The 16,577-nt window shown below is 49.2% G+C and overlaps 1 protein-coding gene across 3 annotated transcripts in view; it reads right to left on the bottom strand.

Moving 5' to 3' along the window:
- The window catches only part of LOC122383748 (dedicator of cytokinesis protein 7-like), a 649,924-nt gene that overhangs the window by 594,031 nt on the left and 39,316 nt on the right, over nt 1-16,577 (bottom strand). For all 3 annotated transcript variants that reach the window (XR_006256886.1, XR_006256885.1, XM_043370493.1), the window contains exon 3: nt 13,911-14,095. Coding sequence is in view for 1 of the 3 variants with exons in the window: in XM_043370493.1 (XP_043226428.1) it covers nt 13,911-14,095 (185 nt within the window). In the remaining 2 variants the exon portion in view is untranslated. The remainder of the gene's footprint in view (nt 1-13,910; nt 14,096-16,577) is intronic.

Genomic DNA, 16,577 nt, shown 5'->3' with positions numbered 1-16,577 from the left:
ACCCTACCCTACCCTACCCTACCCCTACCCCTACACTACCCTAACCTACCCTACCCCACCCTACCCTACCATACCCTACCCTACTACCCTACCATACCCTACCATACCCTACCTACCCTACTACCCTACCATACCCTACCATACCATACTCTACCCCACTACCCTACCCTAGTCCCTACCCTACCCTACTTTACCCTACCTTACCCTACCCTACCCTACCCTACTACCCTACCCTACCCTACCCTACCCTACCCTACCCTACACTACCCTAACCTACCCTACCCTACCCTAACCTACCCTACCCTACCCTACCCTACCCTACCCTACCCTACCCCTACCCCTACACTACCATACCTACCCTACCCTACCCTACCCTACCCTACAAACCCTACCCTACCCTACCCTACCCTACCCTACCCTACCCTACCCTACCCTACCCTACCCTACCCTACCCTACCCTACCATACACTACCACCGACAGTCCAAGTTTCAACTAAATCGGCCCAGAAACGGCTGAGATATTGCAAAAACAAATTAATTGTATTTACTGGCGAATCGTCTTGGCGAGCGGTGCCCTGTGTCGGCCTTCGTTGTCAAAGGTCAATGACCTGCCGGCTCTGATTATTTCTAACCCTATGGTGCACATGAGCACGCGCTACGGGCGCACCCCCGGCCACATCGTGCCCAAAATTTAACCCTAGAACGCCTAGGGGGGGGGGGTTGTATCAACCCCCCCCCTGAGGTTTTTTCGAAGTGCACGCTAAACGGCTTGTCGTAGCGGGCTGAAATTTTCAATACCCTCTGGGGCAACCTTTGCGCATCTTTTGCCGAAAAAAAATTGATCAGGTCATGTCAGGTCACGGAATTATGACGTCATAAGAGGTACAGCCTCCGGCCGACAGTTACCAAACGTGTGCGCCGAATCCCTAGGTTTTCTGCCGGTGATACCCACATTGTTTGATGGATCATGATGAAACTTCCCATGCATGTTGGAGCAAGCATTGGCTATCGTGTGGTGCAAGAAAATTGACCGGGTCAGGTCAGGTCACGGAGCTATGACGTCACAAGAGGAACAGCGTCCGGTACTATTTTTGAAAAGCGCCCGAACCACTATTTTGCTAATTCTTGTCACCTCAATGGGAATATGCAGCAATATTAGCTTCTATAGGGAGCAAATGGACCTCCCAAATCCAAAAATACAATCAGATTTCAAAAATTTAAATTTTGATTTTTCGAATTTCTGCCGCCGACTGTGACCTTGCCGACTTCCGGCGCTCCCAACGCGCCATTTTTAGAGCTAGGGAAACGAAATACATACCAAACGATAGAGAATTGATCAAGGAACACGATAGGGAAGGTTTCAAGTCGATATCTCCCACCGTTTTGCCGCAATCGCCGCGGAAAGTTGAAAAAGTTTGATTTTTTCGGAAAATTTGACCTTTGACCGGTCATAAGTAGGTCAAATGTTGACCTAGGACCAAAAAATATACCACGAATCGCGAGATCTCGTTGAGAGCAATCCGTTGGTTTTTTCCGCTAAGCTCTACGACCTTCCGTTTCGAAACGCCAGGGGGGGTCGTAACAACCCCCCCCCCCCCTGGTCGTTCGTGTTATGAGAAATGGCCTGGTCGTGCGAGGGTTAATACGACCTGTTGAATTACGTGACCCACGAGTCGTCAAAATTTCACCCTCCTGCATGAATCGACGGCGCCGCAATAGCCGTTTTTGGGCGTCACGCCGACGGCGTAACCCCGACGGCGGACTTTTTAAGATTTATAATAGTAGACTAGAGGTACAGGTTTACGCGATAACCGTATGTTTTGATATGTATGATTAACGGATGCATTAGTTTGGGTGTAGAAACTTGCATTTTTATTGGTATGATTTGTGTAGAACGGGTAACTGCTTTTAATTGAACTGTAAAGTATGATGGTGATGCATGTGAGTTGTTCGAGCCTTTTGTAAGTTCGCATGTTACTTAAGGCAACCCTACCCTACCCTGCCCTACCCTACCCTACCCCTACACTACCCTACCCTACCCTACCCTACCCTACCCCTACACTACCCTACCCTACAATACCCTACTCTACCCTACCCTACTCTACCCTACCCTACCCTACCCTACCCTACCCTACCCTACCCTACAATATCCTACCCTACCCTATACCCTACCCTACCCTTACCCTACCCTACCCCTACACTACACTACCCTACCCTACCCTGCCCTACCCTACCCTACCCTCACACTACCCAACCCTACCCTACCCTTACACTACCCTACCCTACCCTACCTTACCCTACCCTACCCCTACCCCTACACTACCCTAACCTACCCTACCCTACCCCTACCCTACCCTACCCCTACCCTACTCTACCCCTACCCTACCCTACCCTACCCCTACTCCTACCCTACCCCTACTCCTACCCTACCCTACCCTACCCTACCCTACCCTACCCTACCCTACCCTACCCTACCCTACCCTACCCTACCCTACCCTACCCTACCCTACCCTACCCTACACTACACTACCACCGACAGTCCAAGTTTCAGCTAAATCGGCCCAGAAACGGCTGAGATATTGCAAAAACAAATTAATTGTATTTACTGGCGAATCCTCCTGGCGAGCGGTGCCTTGTGTCGGCCCTCGTTGTCAAAGGTCAATGACCTGCCGGCTCTGATTATTCACTCAGTTTTTTAAGCGAACAACTGAGCCTAAAGCACGTGCCCTCTGCTCGGCGCCGGTCGCGGTCCTAATGCTAACCCTATGGCGCACATGAGCACGCGCCACGGGCGCACCCCTAGCCACATCGTGCCCAAAATTTAATACGACCTGTTGAATGACGTGACCCACGAGTCGTGAAAATTTCACCCTCCTGCATGAATCGACGGCTTTCCAATGAGCGTTTTTGGGCGTAACCCCGACGGCGGACTTTTTAAGATTTATAATAGTAGATAGACTAGAGGTACAGGTTTACGCGATAACTGCATATGTTTTGATTTATGTTATGTTACGGGTGCATTAGTTTGGGTGATTGACTTGTATTTTTAGCTGTATTATTTGGGTAGATTTGGGTAGCTGTTTTTAATTAAACTGTAAGGGATGGTGCTAGTTGCGGGGTGTTAAAGTGTTTTGTATGTTGGGCCCTTTTTGAACTCAACCCTATCCCTGCCCTACCCCTACCCTACCCTATCCTACCCTACCCTACCCTACCTTACCCTACCCTACCCTACTACCCTACCCTACCACCCTACCCTACCCTACATACCCTACCCTACCCTACCCTACCCTACTACTCTACCCTACCCCACCCTACTACTCTATCCTACTCTACCCTACCCCACCCTACCCTACCTTACCATACCCTACCCTACTACCCTAACCCGCGCCCCGCTGGGGGGGGGGCAGAATCTGCCCCCCCCCCCCTCCCGTTTTTCGCCAATAACTTCTAAACGCGTTACGCCAGCGACGTCAAACTTACAGTACCTTATCATACATCAATTTGACACGTTCCCTGAAAATTTGAGCGAAATCCGTCGGAAAATTTTTGAGAAATTGACGTTTTAGTGACGTCATGTTCGCCATTTTCGCCTCAAAAACGGCAAAATTTCAAACGCCGCTAACATCTTCATTTTAAAAGGAATCAAGACGTAACAAAAAAGGTTATACGTGATTCTACTTTGTCTATCAAATGGCTATCTCAGTTTTTTGAAAAATTTTGATTTTGGCCCAAATTTTTTTTCAAAAAACTCGACTTTTTTGGGAAAATAATTATAAAATCCAAAATTTTGAGTTCATCGAAAAAAACGGAATATATGTTAGAGAAGTGGTCTATGTGCACCTACATACCAATTTTTAGAAGAATCGGTTCAAAAATGTGGGAGTTATTCAAAATTTTATGACGTAACGACACACAAAAATTTTGAAAAATGAATTTTTTGGAAGTTCTAGACCTCGTACGGAAACAAAAATAGCACCATTCGATTCGCCGTGAAAAACTACATCAGATAGACACCTTTTTAGGCCTTAACAACAAACTTCAAAATTTGACCTCACTTGACCTGACCTTGACCTGACCTTGACCTGAAATTCATCCAGAGGTGGTCCACATCACTTATTGAGTGTGCCTATTGAATTTTATGAGTAAAATGACCCATAAAACATGTGTCGCACATGCCTATTTCTATATTTTGTTTTTGGTGACCTGACCTGACCTGACCTGACTTTGACCTTGACCTTTGAATGACATTTTATGCAACGAATATTGTCTGGGAAGTCTAAGAACACGTTTTGGGCAATCAGTCTCAGTCCATTCTTCGGCAACTACGGCGCAAGGCCGATATTGTAGAAACTTGCATTTTGTACCCTTGACCTGACCTTGACCTGACCTCTGACCTACTTAAGCAACAAAATTTGGGCTCTTAAGATCCGCCTTGTTGAGAGCTTTCGATTGCCGTTTTCCCCGTCTTTCTACGACCATCGGTTCGGAAGTTAGACGGGGGGGGCGGAATCTGCCCCCCCCCCCAGCAGGGCGCGTATGGCTGAATAGCCCAGCGGGGCGCGGGCTAACCTACCCTACCCTACTACCCTACCCCACCCTACCCTACCTAACTCTGCCCTACCTCTAACTCTACCCTACCCTACCCTACCGTACCCTACCATACCCTACCCTACCATACCCTACCGTACCCTACCATACCCTACCCTACCATACCCTACCCTACTAACCTACCATACCCTACCCTACCTTACTCTACCCTACCCTACCATACCCTAGCCCCTACCCTACAATGCTACCCTACCCTACCCTACCCTTACACTACCCTACCCTTCCCTACCCCTCCCCTACCCTACCCTAACCTACCTTACCCTACCTTACCCTACACTACCCTACACTACCCTACCCTACCCTACCCTACCCTACCATACCCTACCCCTACACTACCCTACCCTACCCCTACACTACCCTACCCTACCCCTACACTACCCTACACTACCCTACCCTACCCTACCCTACCCTACCCTACCCTACCCTACCCTACCCTACCCTACCCTACCCTACCCTACCCTACCCTACCCTACCCTACCCTACCCAACCCTACACTACACTACCACCGACAGTCCAAGTTTCAGTTAAATCGGCCCAGATATGGCTGAGATATTGCAAAAACAAATAAATTGTATTTACTGGCGAATCCCCTTGGCGAGCGGTGCCCTGTGTCGGCCTTCGTTGTCAAAGGTCAATGACCTGCCGGCTCTGATTATTTCCATTCAGTTTTTTAAGCGAACAACTGAGCCTAAAGCACGTGCCCTCTGCTCGGCGCCGCTCGCGATTCTAATGCTAACCCCATGGCGCACATGAGCACGCGCCACGAGCGCACCCCCGGCCACATCATGCCCAAAATCTGATACGACCTGTTGAATGACGTGATCCACGAGTCGTAAAAATTTCACCCTCGTGCGTCAATCGACGGCGCCGCAATACGCGTTTTTGGGAGTAACGCCGACGGCGTAACCCCGACGGCGGCGGCGGACTTTTTAAGATTTATAATAGTAGATGAAAGATAGCGCCAGTTGTCTGCGCTTGATGTGATTGTTGTTTTGACTGGTAAGTCGAAGTACCATTTACGAGTAGCATTTGGAAGATTGTGCCCTGTAATATCGTGCGGTCTAGGCTATAGCTCATTGTAGCTCTAGCCTCTAAGGTGTTGACGTGTTTGATCTAGCCTGTCGCACTGTTACGGGAAGTGGTGAAGGTATTTTTGTGATTTTTTCATGAATTGAATATGTCTGATTTTCCCTCATGTCTTCCCGCAGACGTCCTGCAACTCGTCAGCGCGCCTTGTGGCAGGCCTACTGTCGGCAAGGCGGTAGCGAAGTGGCTGTCCGGAAGCTGCGACCGGAACGGGGGGCGTGCAGACCGTCTGGTCAGGCACTGCCAGCTGCCGAGGGACATCGAGGCCGCAAATGAGCCGGTGCCTAACGGTCCGCCGAGTGATCCTCCCAGCGAGGGTTAGTGAAGAAGTGAACTTCCACCAGTTCTGGCGTGCTGTAAATTGACCTGTGTGATGTATTGAAATATACACTTCTTACATGCCTTTTTTACAAGTCTAGAGAACGGGAAGAGAGCGCCGGAAACACATTCTGAGTATGTTGCGAACACGTTGAGAGGACGTTGCGAAAATGTTTAGGACGTTTACTCGGGGTCGCAGGGACGGCAATACGAAGTAGCGACAGCGTGGTGCGCACGTGATAAAAACGTCGCAGAGACGTTGCCAAAGCGTTCTATACTCCTTGTAGTCACGTTGTGGAAACGTGGTGACAACGTTCCAGAAACACTGTTGGTTACGTTACAGAAAACATTTCATAACGTTGGCGGGACGTTGTGAGAACGGCTTTGGGACGTCACGGTCACGTTACCGAAACGTTGTGATGACATTCAAATGCATGGTCGGATGACGTTGTCACGCCGTTGTCTGGAGTCTACAAAATTACGTTGTCACAACGACAAATCGGAACGTTGTGGTAACCATTTGACAACGTTTAAACGACGTTGTAACAACGGCAAATTGTTAGCTGGGTATCGCCGAAGCGTTATCCATGGGCCTATTAGTGTAGGAGCCACGGGTGCAGTGGGTGAAGTTGCACCAACAATAATTATCCAGTGGGTGCAGACAATGTATTCTCTACCCACAATAATCTGGAATAAAAACCCCTTTTCTCATCAACACTACTTTCGATGCAGCACGACAAAGTCAGGATATTTTGCCCACTACTATCTATCTTTCGATGCATTTGCTACTGTGATGGTCTTCAAAACTTACATGTGTGCTCAAGTGAAAAATAAGAAACGGAACACATGTGATTGAACACATACCGATGAACCACTGTCAAAAGTTTTAGGCTGGGGGGATCCGTGCTATCGTAAGTTATATCGGACGTGGCTGCGAAACTTCTCTCGGTACGAAACTTCTCTTGATCGGAAGAAAATCGGAGGGATGAAAAAGAAAGAGCGGCAAATCGGAGCTACGTTGTACGTAAGTTGTTTCGCAGCGTTTAAATGCCAGTTTTACTACGATTTAAATGCCAAGCAGATCAGCTGACCTCGTAGTACCATGTCGATAAGGTCGAATTCCCCATACGTCTACAGTGTAAAAGTGACCCCTATTGCAAATGGGCTGTCAGGGACATCTCCTCCTCTGTAAATTTGGAGGGATCATGTGTCGGCATTCCCACGTTCGTTTCGGAGTCCATCTGTTCCATTTGGAGCCCGTCAGTTGGCGTCAAGAGTTGGCGCAGCGAGCGCCCCGAAGACTGCGTCTGCGCACGAGGCTTCGCGATGGAGGAGTATTTTGACGAAATCGCCCTCGCTGCAGAAGAAAAAGAGGGACTTGTTGAGAAAGAGGAGGCCGCAGTGTGCCGACGACTTTAAACTGTACGCCAACGCCAAGACCAAGGCAATCAGGGGGCGCTCAGATGATCGGGAGGTTTCAATTGATCAGGGACCCACCAGGTGACCAGGGAACCCTCTGATAGCCAGGGGTCCTTCCAGTAACCAGGGACTCCTTCAATAACCAGGGGCCCCTCAGTAAACGTGGGCCACTCAGGTTACTGCAAGAGACAGGAGTCCCTTATAACCAGGGACCGGCAAGGTCTCTCAGGTCCGTTTTTGACAAAGCTGTTATTGACGTCATATGCGAGCCCTTTGCCACCAGCAGAGGGCCCTTTCAAGCCTTTTTAGGGCCGTTTAACGTCTCTTGAGTTTCCTTTAAGGCTAAGGGCCTCTTCAGCAGCCGAGGGGTCTTTGAGGCCTTTTTGAGGGCCTCTTAACGTCAGCTGAGGACCGTTGGACGCCATCTGAGGACCGTTTGGGGCCTTCTGATGGCCAGTAGATGCCAACTGAGGGCTCTCTGACACCAGCTGAGGGCACGCTGACACCAACTGGGGGCCTCCTGACACCAGCTAAGGGCGCTTTTATATTTGACACGAGCTCAGGGCCCTTTGACGCCCTTTGAGACCTTCTGAGGTCCGTTTGACGCCAGCAGAGGACCCTTTGGGGTCATATGAGGGCTCTTTGCTGCCTTCTAAGCGGCCTTTGAGGCTTTTTGAGGGCCGCTTGACGCCACCTGAGGACCGTTGCGGTTGGACTCCAGTTACGGACCGTTTTAGGCCTTCTGATGGCCATTTTGCGCCAACTGAGGGCCCTCTGACACTAGCTGGGGGCCCTCCACCAGATAAGGGCCCTTTCAGGCCTTCTGAAGTCCGGTTAACGCTAGCGGAGGGCCTTTTGAGGCCAAATGAGGGCCCTTTGAGACCTTATAAGGGCTCCTTGAAGCTTTTGAGGGCCGCGTGACGGCATCTGAGGACCGTTGTACTCCAGCTGACGACCGTTTGAGGCCTTCAGATGGACTTTTGGCGCCAGCTGAGGAGGGCTCACTGACACCAGCTGGGGGCCCTCTGACACAAGCTAAGGACTCTTTAAGGCCTTCGGAGGGTCGTTTGACGCGAGCTCAGGGCCCTCTGACGCAGGTTTAGGGCCCTCTGACGCCCTTTAAGGTCTTCTGAGGTAGGTTTAAGGTTGACTGAGAGCCCTTTGAACCCATCTGAGGGCCCTTTGAGGCCATCTTGTGGCCCTTCATTTGGCCATCTGAGGGCCCTTTGACACCAGATGAGGGCCATTTGACGCTAACCGAGGGCCCTTCGAGACCATCTGAGGACCCGGTGACCCCATCTGTGGGCCCTTTGAGGTCTTTTGAGGGCCATTGAAATTTCACCACAATAACCCTGGCTGCGCTACTGGGCATTTATGGACTCGTATGGGCCTGCTGGGGAACGAGATGGGCCCTCCCGGTCTTTTCAATCATTATTTCAGTTCATTTTACATGGTCTTCGGCGGTCTAAAGATTAGGGGCCCCAACTCGAATGGGGGGGGGAGGCCCGTGTGCCCTCTCCTGTGTGCGGCCTTGCCGACACTACACCGCTTCCCCTCCCTCCGCCATAAACGCACCGCTGCACTGTTAGGCGCCGACAAATACGGACCGGCGCGGCGCCGCAACCGGCTCCCCCGCGGCCTGCCTCGCGTTGACATACCCTTCCCGAACACCAGTGTAACCCCCACGCGGCCTAGGTTGAGGTATCGCCGCGCCCACCTGTCCGCGGCGCGGCCTCTGATGGCGTATCGGATCATTGATGGTGCGATACATGTTTTGGTCAGATTTTCGCAATTAACGCGAAAAATTGCCCGAAACATTTAAATTTCAAAATTGAAAAAAGTAATTACAAAAATGACGTGAAAGTGACCGTTTTCAACGTGTAAATTTAAAACGCTCTAGCGCAGCCATTTTTGAAGAAATCGACTTCAAATTTTGCACACGTGTTCATCAACCATATTTGTTTAACATATATTTCGGTTTTGTGAAAATTTTGAAAATTTCTTATATTTTTTTCTTGAGAAAGAGGTAAAGTTTTGCTACGATCGGCCTTCCGATCGACCGAGAAGATTCGTAAAGTTAGTTCGTATCTTCAGCATTTGCGATACAACTTGCGTATCTACTTAGCCTACGATGTGATGGATCCCTCCAATATCTGTTCCGATTCAACTTACGTTTGATCGCAACTGCGATGTGCCTTGCGATCACATGGATCCCCCCAGCCTTAGCACGATATCTTCAAAATGGCTAAGTTAGCCGGTTTTACTTTTTGCGGTAGTCAATTCACAGTTGCGTGAATTATTGACATTACCAATGCTTCAAAATGAACTTACCTTTTCGACATAGTACACCCTCAAAGCTGGCAATGAGCCTCCGCTCGGGTGCCGCTCCCTACCCCCCCCCCCCCCCGCTTCACCGGCCATGGCTGGATTTCCGCACTCATGCGCTACGCCCGTGGGCCCCTTTAAGCTAGCACCGGGCCCCCGGGTCAGTGCAGGGGCCCCTTTGCCAAGTTGCCCCCCCCCCCAAACGCCAAGTCTGCGACCGCCCCTGATGACCTGCCGGCTCTGATTATTTCCACTCAGTTTTTTAAGCGAACAACTGAGCCTAAAGCACATGCCCTCTGCTCGGCGCCGGTCGCGATTCTAATGCTAACCCTATGGCGCACATGAGCACGCGCCACGGGCGCACCCCCGGCCACATCGTGCCCAAAATTTAATACAACCTGTTGAATTACGTGACCCACGAGTCGTGAAAATTTCACCCTCGTGCGTCAATCGACGGCGCCGCAATAGGCGTTTTTGGGCGTAACCCCTCCTGCGTAACCCCGACGGCGGCGTGGGCGGACTTTTTAAGATTTATAATAGTAGATGGGTGGGTATCTATATAAAAATCCGTGAACTCAAGCGGCCACAATAAGCGGCTGGATTTATCATCCGAGGATTTATTAAGCGGATTCTACCGTATAATTCTTTATTCATCTATCAATTTTCTATTTTTATTGACTTTTTTTAGAGTCCCGGGCATTCTTAAAAGCATAGGCATGTTTTTTTTCGAGTCCCAGTGAAAACTGAACGCCAAAAGAACAATGTGCAGTGAAAAAAATATTCCCAAATGATAATATCCGTCTCCCACAGCTGACGAAAAGCCGCAATCGCACAGTTCAGTCTCACAATGGACCAGTCAGCCACACAAAGCGTGAAATGACCCTTATCGACTCGAAGCCCGGCACTCTCGGCCCGCCTGACCGGCCGCGGAAAGAACGTTCGGCTCTCGTTCTACTAAACAAGTGTCATCTTTGTTAGTTTAAAGGTAGTGTGCCACCTTCCAATGATTTCCCATTTTATTTTTCCTAGGATAAGAAGCTTCTGTTTTTACCTAATATCGCAAAAAAATCAAAAATGGGCCTGGAATAGTGCCTTTTTCGCCTAAAAGTTTATCGGTTTTTCGATATGTATAACTACTGAAGTGGGCTGACCTGCAAACAGGCGTCGGCAACAATCGCGAATGCGGCGCACATGTGACAATAAGCAAAGGTCATTATAGAGTTACGACGTACGGGAATGAGTTATCAGCTGTCTAATCGTAGACAACACAATGTCGAACCTTAAACTGTAAGCCTGTATTGGTATTGTTTCTTTTATTTGGCTGTCGAACATTATTTATGGTTTGAAACATGATTTTATGTAAAATAATTGATATGAAAAAGCCGTCTCTTAAGTTATGACCCCATTTCACCACACGCAAGTGGCAGAAATGACAATGATCAGCTGACGCATTTCTCTTGGCCGAAGTCAGAGCGCGCGGCCCGACGCACCACCACCGCACCACAAAGTATGAGCAGAAGCCGCGCCCAAAGCCAGGGCCCCGGTAACGTGAGGTAGCCGAGTCGGGGCAGCGTGCGCTGACCCAAGCCGGGGCCGCGGTTTTGGGCGCGGTCTACCGCATCCCCGCAGGCAGCCCCGGGCTATCACATGACACCGGGAGGACGCGCGGCCCCGGCTTGGGTCAGCGCACGCTGCCCCGAGCCCCCGACTCGGCTACCTCACGTTACCGGGGCCCTGGCTTTGGGCGCGGTCTACCGCGCCACCTAACGGGCGTGTTCGAAACCGCAGGAGATGATGATGAACGGGTTTATCGAAACTTGATTGGATGAGCCTATCGGTAATAGCGATTTCAGTGTGTGCATTTACTGTTCATAGTGGTGTGAAATGTGGTTGGGGTACGACCGACAACCCGTCGGGGCGAATTTCGCACTGGGGTACTCAAAATTTGAAGAATTTAAGACGTTTCCATGAGTTTTGAAGGTATGGATAAGTTCTAAAAATCCGGTTCTCCTTATCTGGGCCATTAACTCCATACGGTCCAGGAAAGCTGGCACACTACCTTTAACAGTCCACATTGCTATCAAAGTTATTCAGGATACCTATGATATGAAGAAAATGCGTTGTTCTGCTCGATTCTGCTCGACATGCATTAATTTACATGTAGGCACATTTTCTTATACATGTTTTGCTCCATCCAGCTGCGTTCGATGCCCGCACTGGGAAAGTTAGCGGGGTTTCCTGTCAGAGACTGTACTAGCGACAGCTGTTCGGCCGTGCGACCGGTCAAAGGTTACCCTGCCCCACCCGGCGCTACCCCACTCCAGCCTAGCTGAGACCGGTGCAACCTCTGACAGTTCAGCGGTGCCAACTTTTCTTATATGGGCATAACTAGAGATGTCAATCGGATACCGACTTTTGGTATACCGATACCAAACCGATACCAACTTGGCATTTGGTATTTCAATCATAATGTGTTTGATATTTTGTTGGTATCATGAACCCCTTCTAATGTATAAGAGGCTAAGAAATCGGTAAAAAGTTGGTATTTCCCTCATGTTCCCAAGTTGGTTTGGTTTCGGTATTTCTCCACGGTTTTGGTTGGTATTTGGTTTGGTATCGGTATTCCGATTTTCCGTAACTGACATCACTAGGCATAACAGCTAGCTGAATTGAGTAAAGTAGACATAAACAAATGCCAATTCATACATGATGTGAACATGACAGAACAATGAATCTTCTACGCAGGTATCGTGAATAGCTCAAGTAGCGACTTGAATCGTTCAACTAACAAATATGACGTCCGTTTAGTAGAACGACAGCCGAACATCCCTTCCGTGGCCCGTCAGACAGCCGAAAGCGCCGGGTCTGCGAGTCGATAAGGGTCATTTCACGCTTCTCTGTGGCTGACTTTGGTCCATCGTGAGACGGAGTTGTGTGATTGCGCCTTATTGTCGGCTGTGGGAGATGCATGATCAGCCCTATAGGGGGGGGGGGGGGTCGAACAGAACCCCCCTCGGTTTTTCGCCACTAACTCGCGTAAAAAGCGGCTGATAGCGGAGAAACTTTCAGTACCCTCGAGTTTATCAATTTTACACCTACCCTTAAAATTTAATGATCCTGCCCGCTATGACCTTGACCTGTTACCTATTTCTTCGAAATCATGTTTGGCCAGAATCGCGATTCGGCGTATGGCGGCTCCCATTAGCCGCGCGTTTGCAGTCTTTTCATGGTTTCAAGCGTTCAAAATGTGATATGATGTCGATCCAATGCATTAGGATGGGCATCAAGGTCACCTGAAGCTCAGATCAGGTCATTGACCTTTGATGACCTCGGTTCACTTTTTCGTGTTTGACATGTTTCTAGGCCAGTTTTTTTAGCTGAATTCCCATTTAGCAGCCATTTGAACATTTGCGAAATAGTTATGGTGCCTTCGTAACAAGTTAAGAGCCTGCTAGACGCGGTTGACAAGCATTACGAATACCCGGCAGGACCCCTACTGGTTGACCTGACCTGACCTCACCCGACCTGGCCTGGCCTAAATGCATGAGGACATTATATGATCAAAACTAACACGACATTCGTGATCAGCACCCAGAAAACCCCGTAGCAACCACACTTTACGACGTTCTAACGGGTCAGGATTTTTGCGACTTTTGGGTCATTGACCTGACCTGGAAGGTCAACCAAAGACCCTTAAATTGGGTATCATCAGCTACTTCCTCTCGTCAGGGCAACACGCTCGTTTTTTCCGCGTAGTTCTAGCTCGATCGGGGGCCAAACGGCAAGGGAGGTCCAACGGAGCCCCCCCCCCCCCCTTATACGTTCGCGGCTGGCAAGCCACCAATACGGGCGACAGTTAGTGTTTGAAAATAATGTTTCGCTAAATATTGTTCTTGTGGCATTCAGCTTACACTGGGACACGAAAAAATGCATATGATGTCAAAAATGCCCGGGACATGGCGTTGAATACAAAACTATACCATTTTCACAAAACCGCAATTTTGAAAAAAGACCAACTACCGATTTTTTGTAAAAATTACATTTTTGGAATCAGCTCACCGTCAGCTTTCGAAAGGTATATTTCGTTTCTCTTGAGCATGTAATGACGTTGCGCCTGTGCCGTGCCGGCTGGAGCGCTGACCGCCGACACTCACCCGATCTCGTGCTTGTCGGGCGCCAGCGGCCGCACGGTCCGGTAGCGGCGCTGCACCAGGCCCACGTCGATGTCATCGGGAGGCGCGTCCAGCAGGTCGCGCAGCTCGTCAGAGGCCAGCTCCAGCTGGTGCGACTCGAGAAACTCCTCAAAGTCGACAGGCTCCGTCAGCTCTGCGCTGCAGACCTGCCACAAATCGCCGCCGTCACACACACAGCGCGTACACACCGACACTGGAAGTAACGTTATTGAGAGAGAGTAGAGAGAGAGAGAGAGAGAGAGAGAGAGAGAGAGAGAGAGAGAGAGAGAGAGAGAGAGAGAGAGGGAGAGAGAGGGAGAGAGAGAGACAGAGACAGAGACAGAGACAGAGACAGAGACAGAGAGAGAGAGACAGAGAGAGACAGAGACAGAGAGAGAGAGCACTGAGACAGAGACAGAGACAGAGACAGAGACAGCATCCCTTTATTAGCAGACTCTAGGTTCATAAAGAATCATGAGAGGTCATAAGACCCTCAACTTAAATACAGACATCGCCGCCATGCCTTCCTTATCGAGGAAGTCACAGCCAGGTCAATGTTGAACAATCTAAATATGATTTGATTAGAGAAACACTGAAGGCGCATCATAAAGTTCAACACTGATTTTCGGCACAAGGCATCGAAGTCGGGCAGGCATTCTTGAGCTAAAGTGTTCGAAGCACTGCAGAACCTGTCATAGCCAAATAACATCGTAGCAGCATTGTTAGAGCACACTTTATATTCCTTCAGAACAGACACATGAAAGGAGTGCCACAAATGCATGCAACTGACATTTGAACAATAGCCATCATACAAATATTTCTTAACCGAGTATGAACATATGGCAAATTTGCGACTGATCGTATTAGCAAGGCAACAAAGATTGCGGTATTGCTGCCGGATTTCTAAGTCATCAGCTCTAGAGCCCACATTGCTTAGATGATAACTAAGATACTTGTAAGAATGAACGAATTTCAAAGCACAGCCACCAAGCGTGATAGTAGGAACATAGAGATCACGAAATAACTTAGGACATATTTTCAAGCAAACAGTCTTTTAAGTGTTGAATTTGATATCATGTTCATTTGCATAGGAATCACAGACATTCAACATTTTCTGCAGTCCATATGATGAAGGGGATAGCAGGACCATGTCATCAGCATAATATAAATGATTTACATTACCTAAAATGACAAAAGAAAATGACACCCAACACCACTCCGATCAAGAAGCGTCGATAGACCATTGTCGCGGAGGCGCGGATAAGAGAGACGACTGAGCGGGCCGAGACTTGTATTGCAACTCTGATTAAGGTTCGCCAGTGCGCGTGCGTTACGTGCAATGTGATTGCGAAATGGAGGAGCAGTCCGTTGACCCACTGGGTTGCTGGACGGTGCCGACACGTGGGGAAAGTGACGGCTATTTCTATGTAACAAAGCTTGAACGTGTATCTTCTTTATCATGATATGGAAGAAGGGAATCGGTCCCACATTATCTTCCCTCCCCCAGGGAGGAACCGAAGCGACCATAACAAAGAGAGAAAACGTTTAGCTGACGGAGACAGAAAAATCTATATGAGCGTATCACAAAATGGTATGAACAGATAAGTAAGTTTCGTGACAATTACACCTACTACCTGCCACGGTGGCTTGAATGGCCTTTCACGTCCATTTGCTCTCTAATGCGTAGCATTGCAAAGGAAAAGGACCATTGCCAGGCCGCATTGCGTACCCGTCAAGGTCGTGGGGCTTACAGTCTCGGGGCAGCTTACAGCTCAGAACGCCACTACCATGTTCGCGGCGCGCCAGATAAGAGCCAAGGGCAAGCTGTGCCACGCCTGGACGGACGGCTGCAAGCTGAAAGTTCGTGTCTCAGAAAAGGCACCAACACGACTCATCGGCAGCATCGAAGACCTCATCAAGATCGTCGGACCAGACAACCAGCTAGAGTCGCTCATCAAAAACTCCGAGACTGCCCCGGCTGGCGGCGCCTCTGCCTCGACTCCCGCGGCTGCGGCTGGAGGCGCCTCTGCCGGTGACCGCGGGCTAGACGCTGGAGATAGCGGAGCAGGTGGGAAGGACGCAGGTGAGAGGGGACGCCGGTGAAAACAGGGCGCCGGAGGGCATATTAGTCACGTGACATTTGGAACTTCTCCCGCTCCATGGGCCTTCTGGGGCATTCCACGTCAAATCAAACACCGAAATCCGTCATCCCCTTCGATTTTTCTGAAAATTTGTAGGCAGACTGGGCATGGTTCAAAACTGAGTTACGTATAATATTTTCGAAATTTGATAAAGTATCGCTGAGATATAGGTCATCGAATATATCCAAAAATGCCACACATCAATTTTTTAAATGTCTAAAACTCTGGTTCCTTTTCTGGTATCAAAATGATATTAACAGAGTCTCGTAGGCAATTGATGAGGCTTTGATTTTTAATTATAAAATTAAATTGAAGTGACATTGAAATGCATTTGACCTTGAACTAAAACAGAAAAAATTTAAATAGCAAAAAACACGTCACCTTCGATTCGGGTAATTTTTACATATTATGTCCGTCACAATGTTCCTAACTATCTGTGAAAAAATTGGAGTGGGCCATTCATAACTCTCGCGGCAAACGCCGTTTTCATGCATCAACATCACGCAAC

This window comes from Amphibalanus amphitrite, unplaced genomic scaffold, assembly GCF_019059575.1.
Source record: "Amphibalanus amphitrite isolate SeventyFive unplaced genomic scaffold, NRLGWU_Aamphi_draft 000013F_arrow, whole genome shotgun sequence".
Taxonomy (NCBI): domain Eukaryota; kingdom Metazoa; phylum Arthropoda; class Thecostraca; order Balanomorpha; family Balanidae; genus Amphibalanus; species Amphibalanus amphitrite.
The sequence above is the reverse complement of the archived record's forward strand: the minus strand, read 5'-3'. Positions and strand labels throughout refer to the sequence as shown.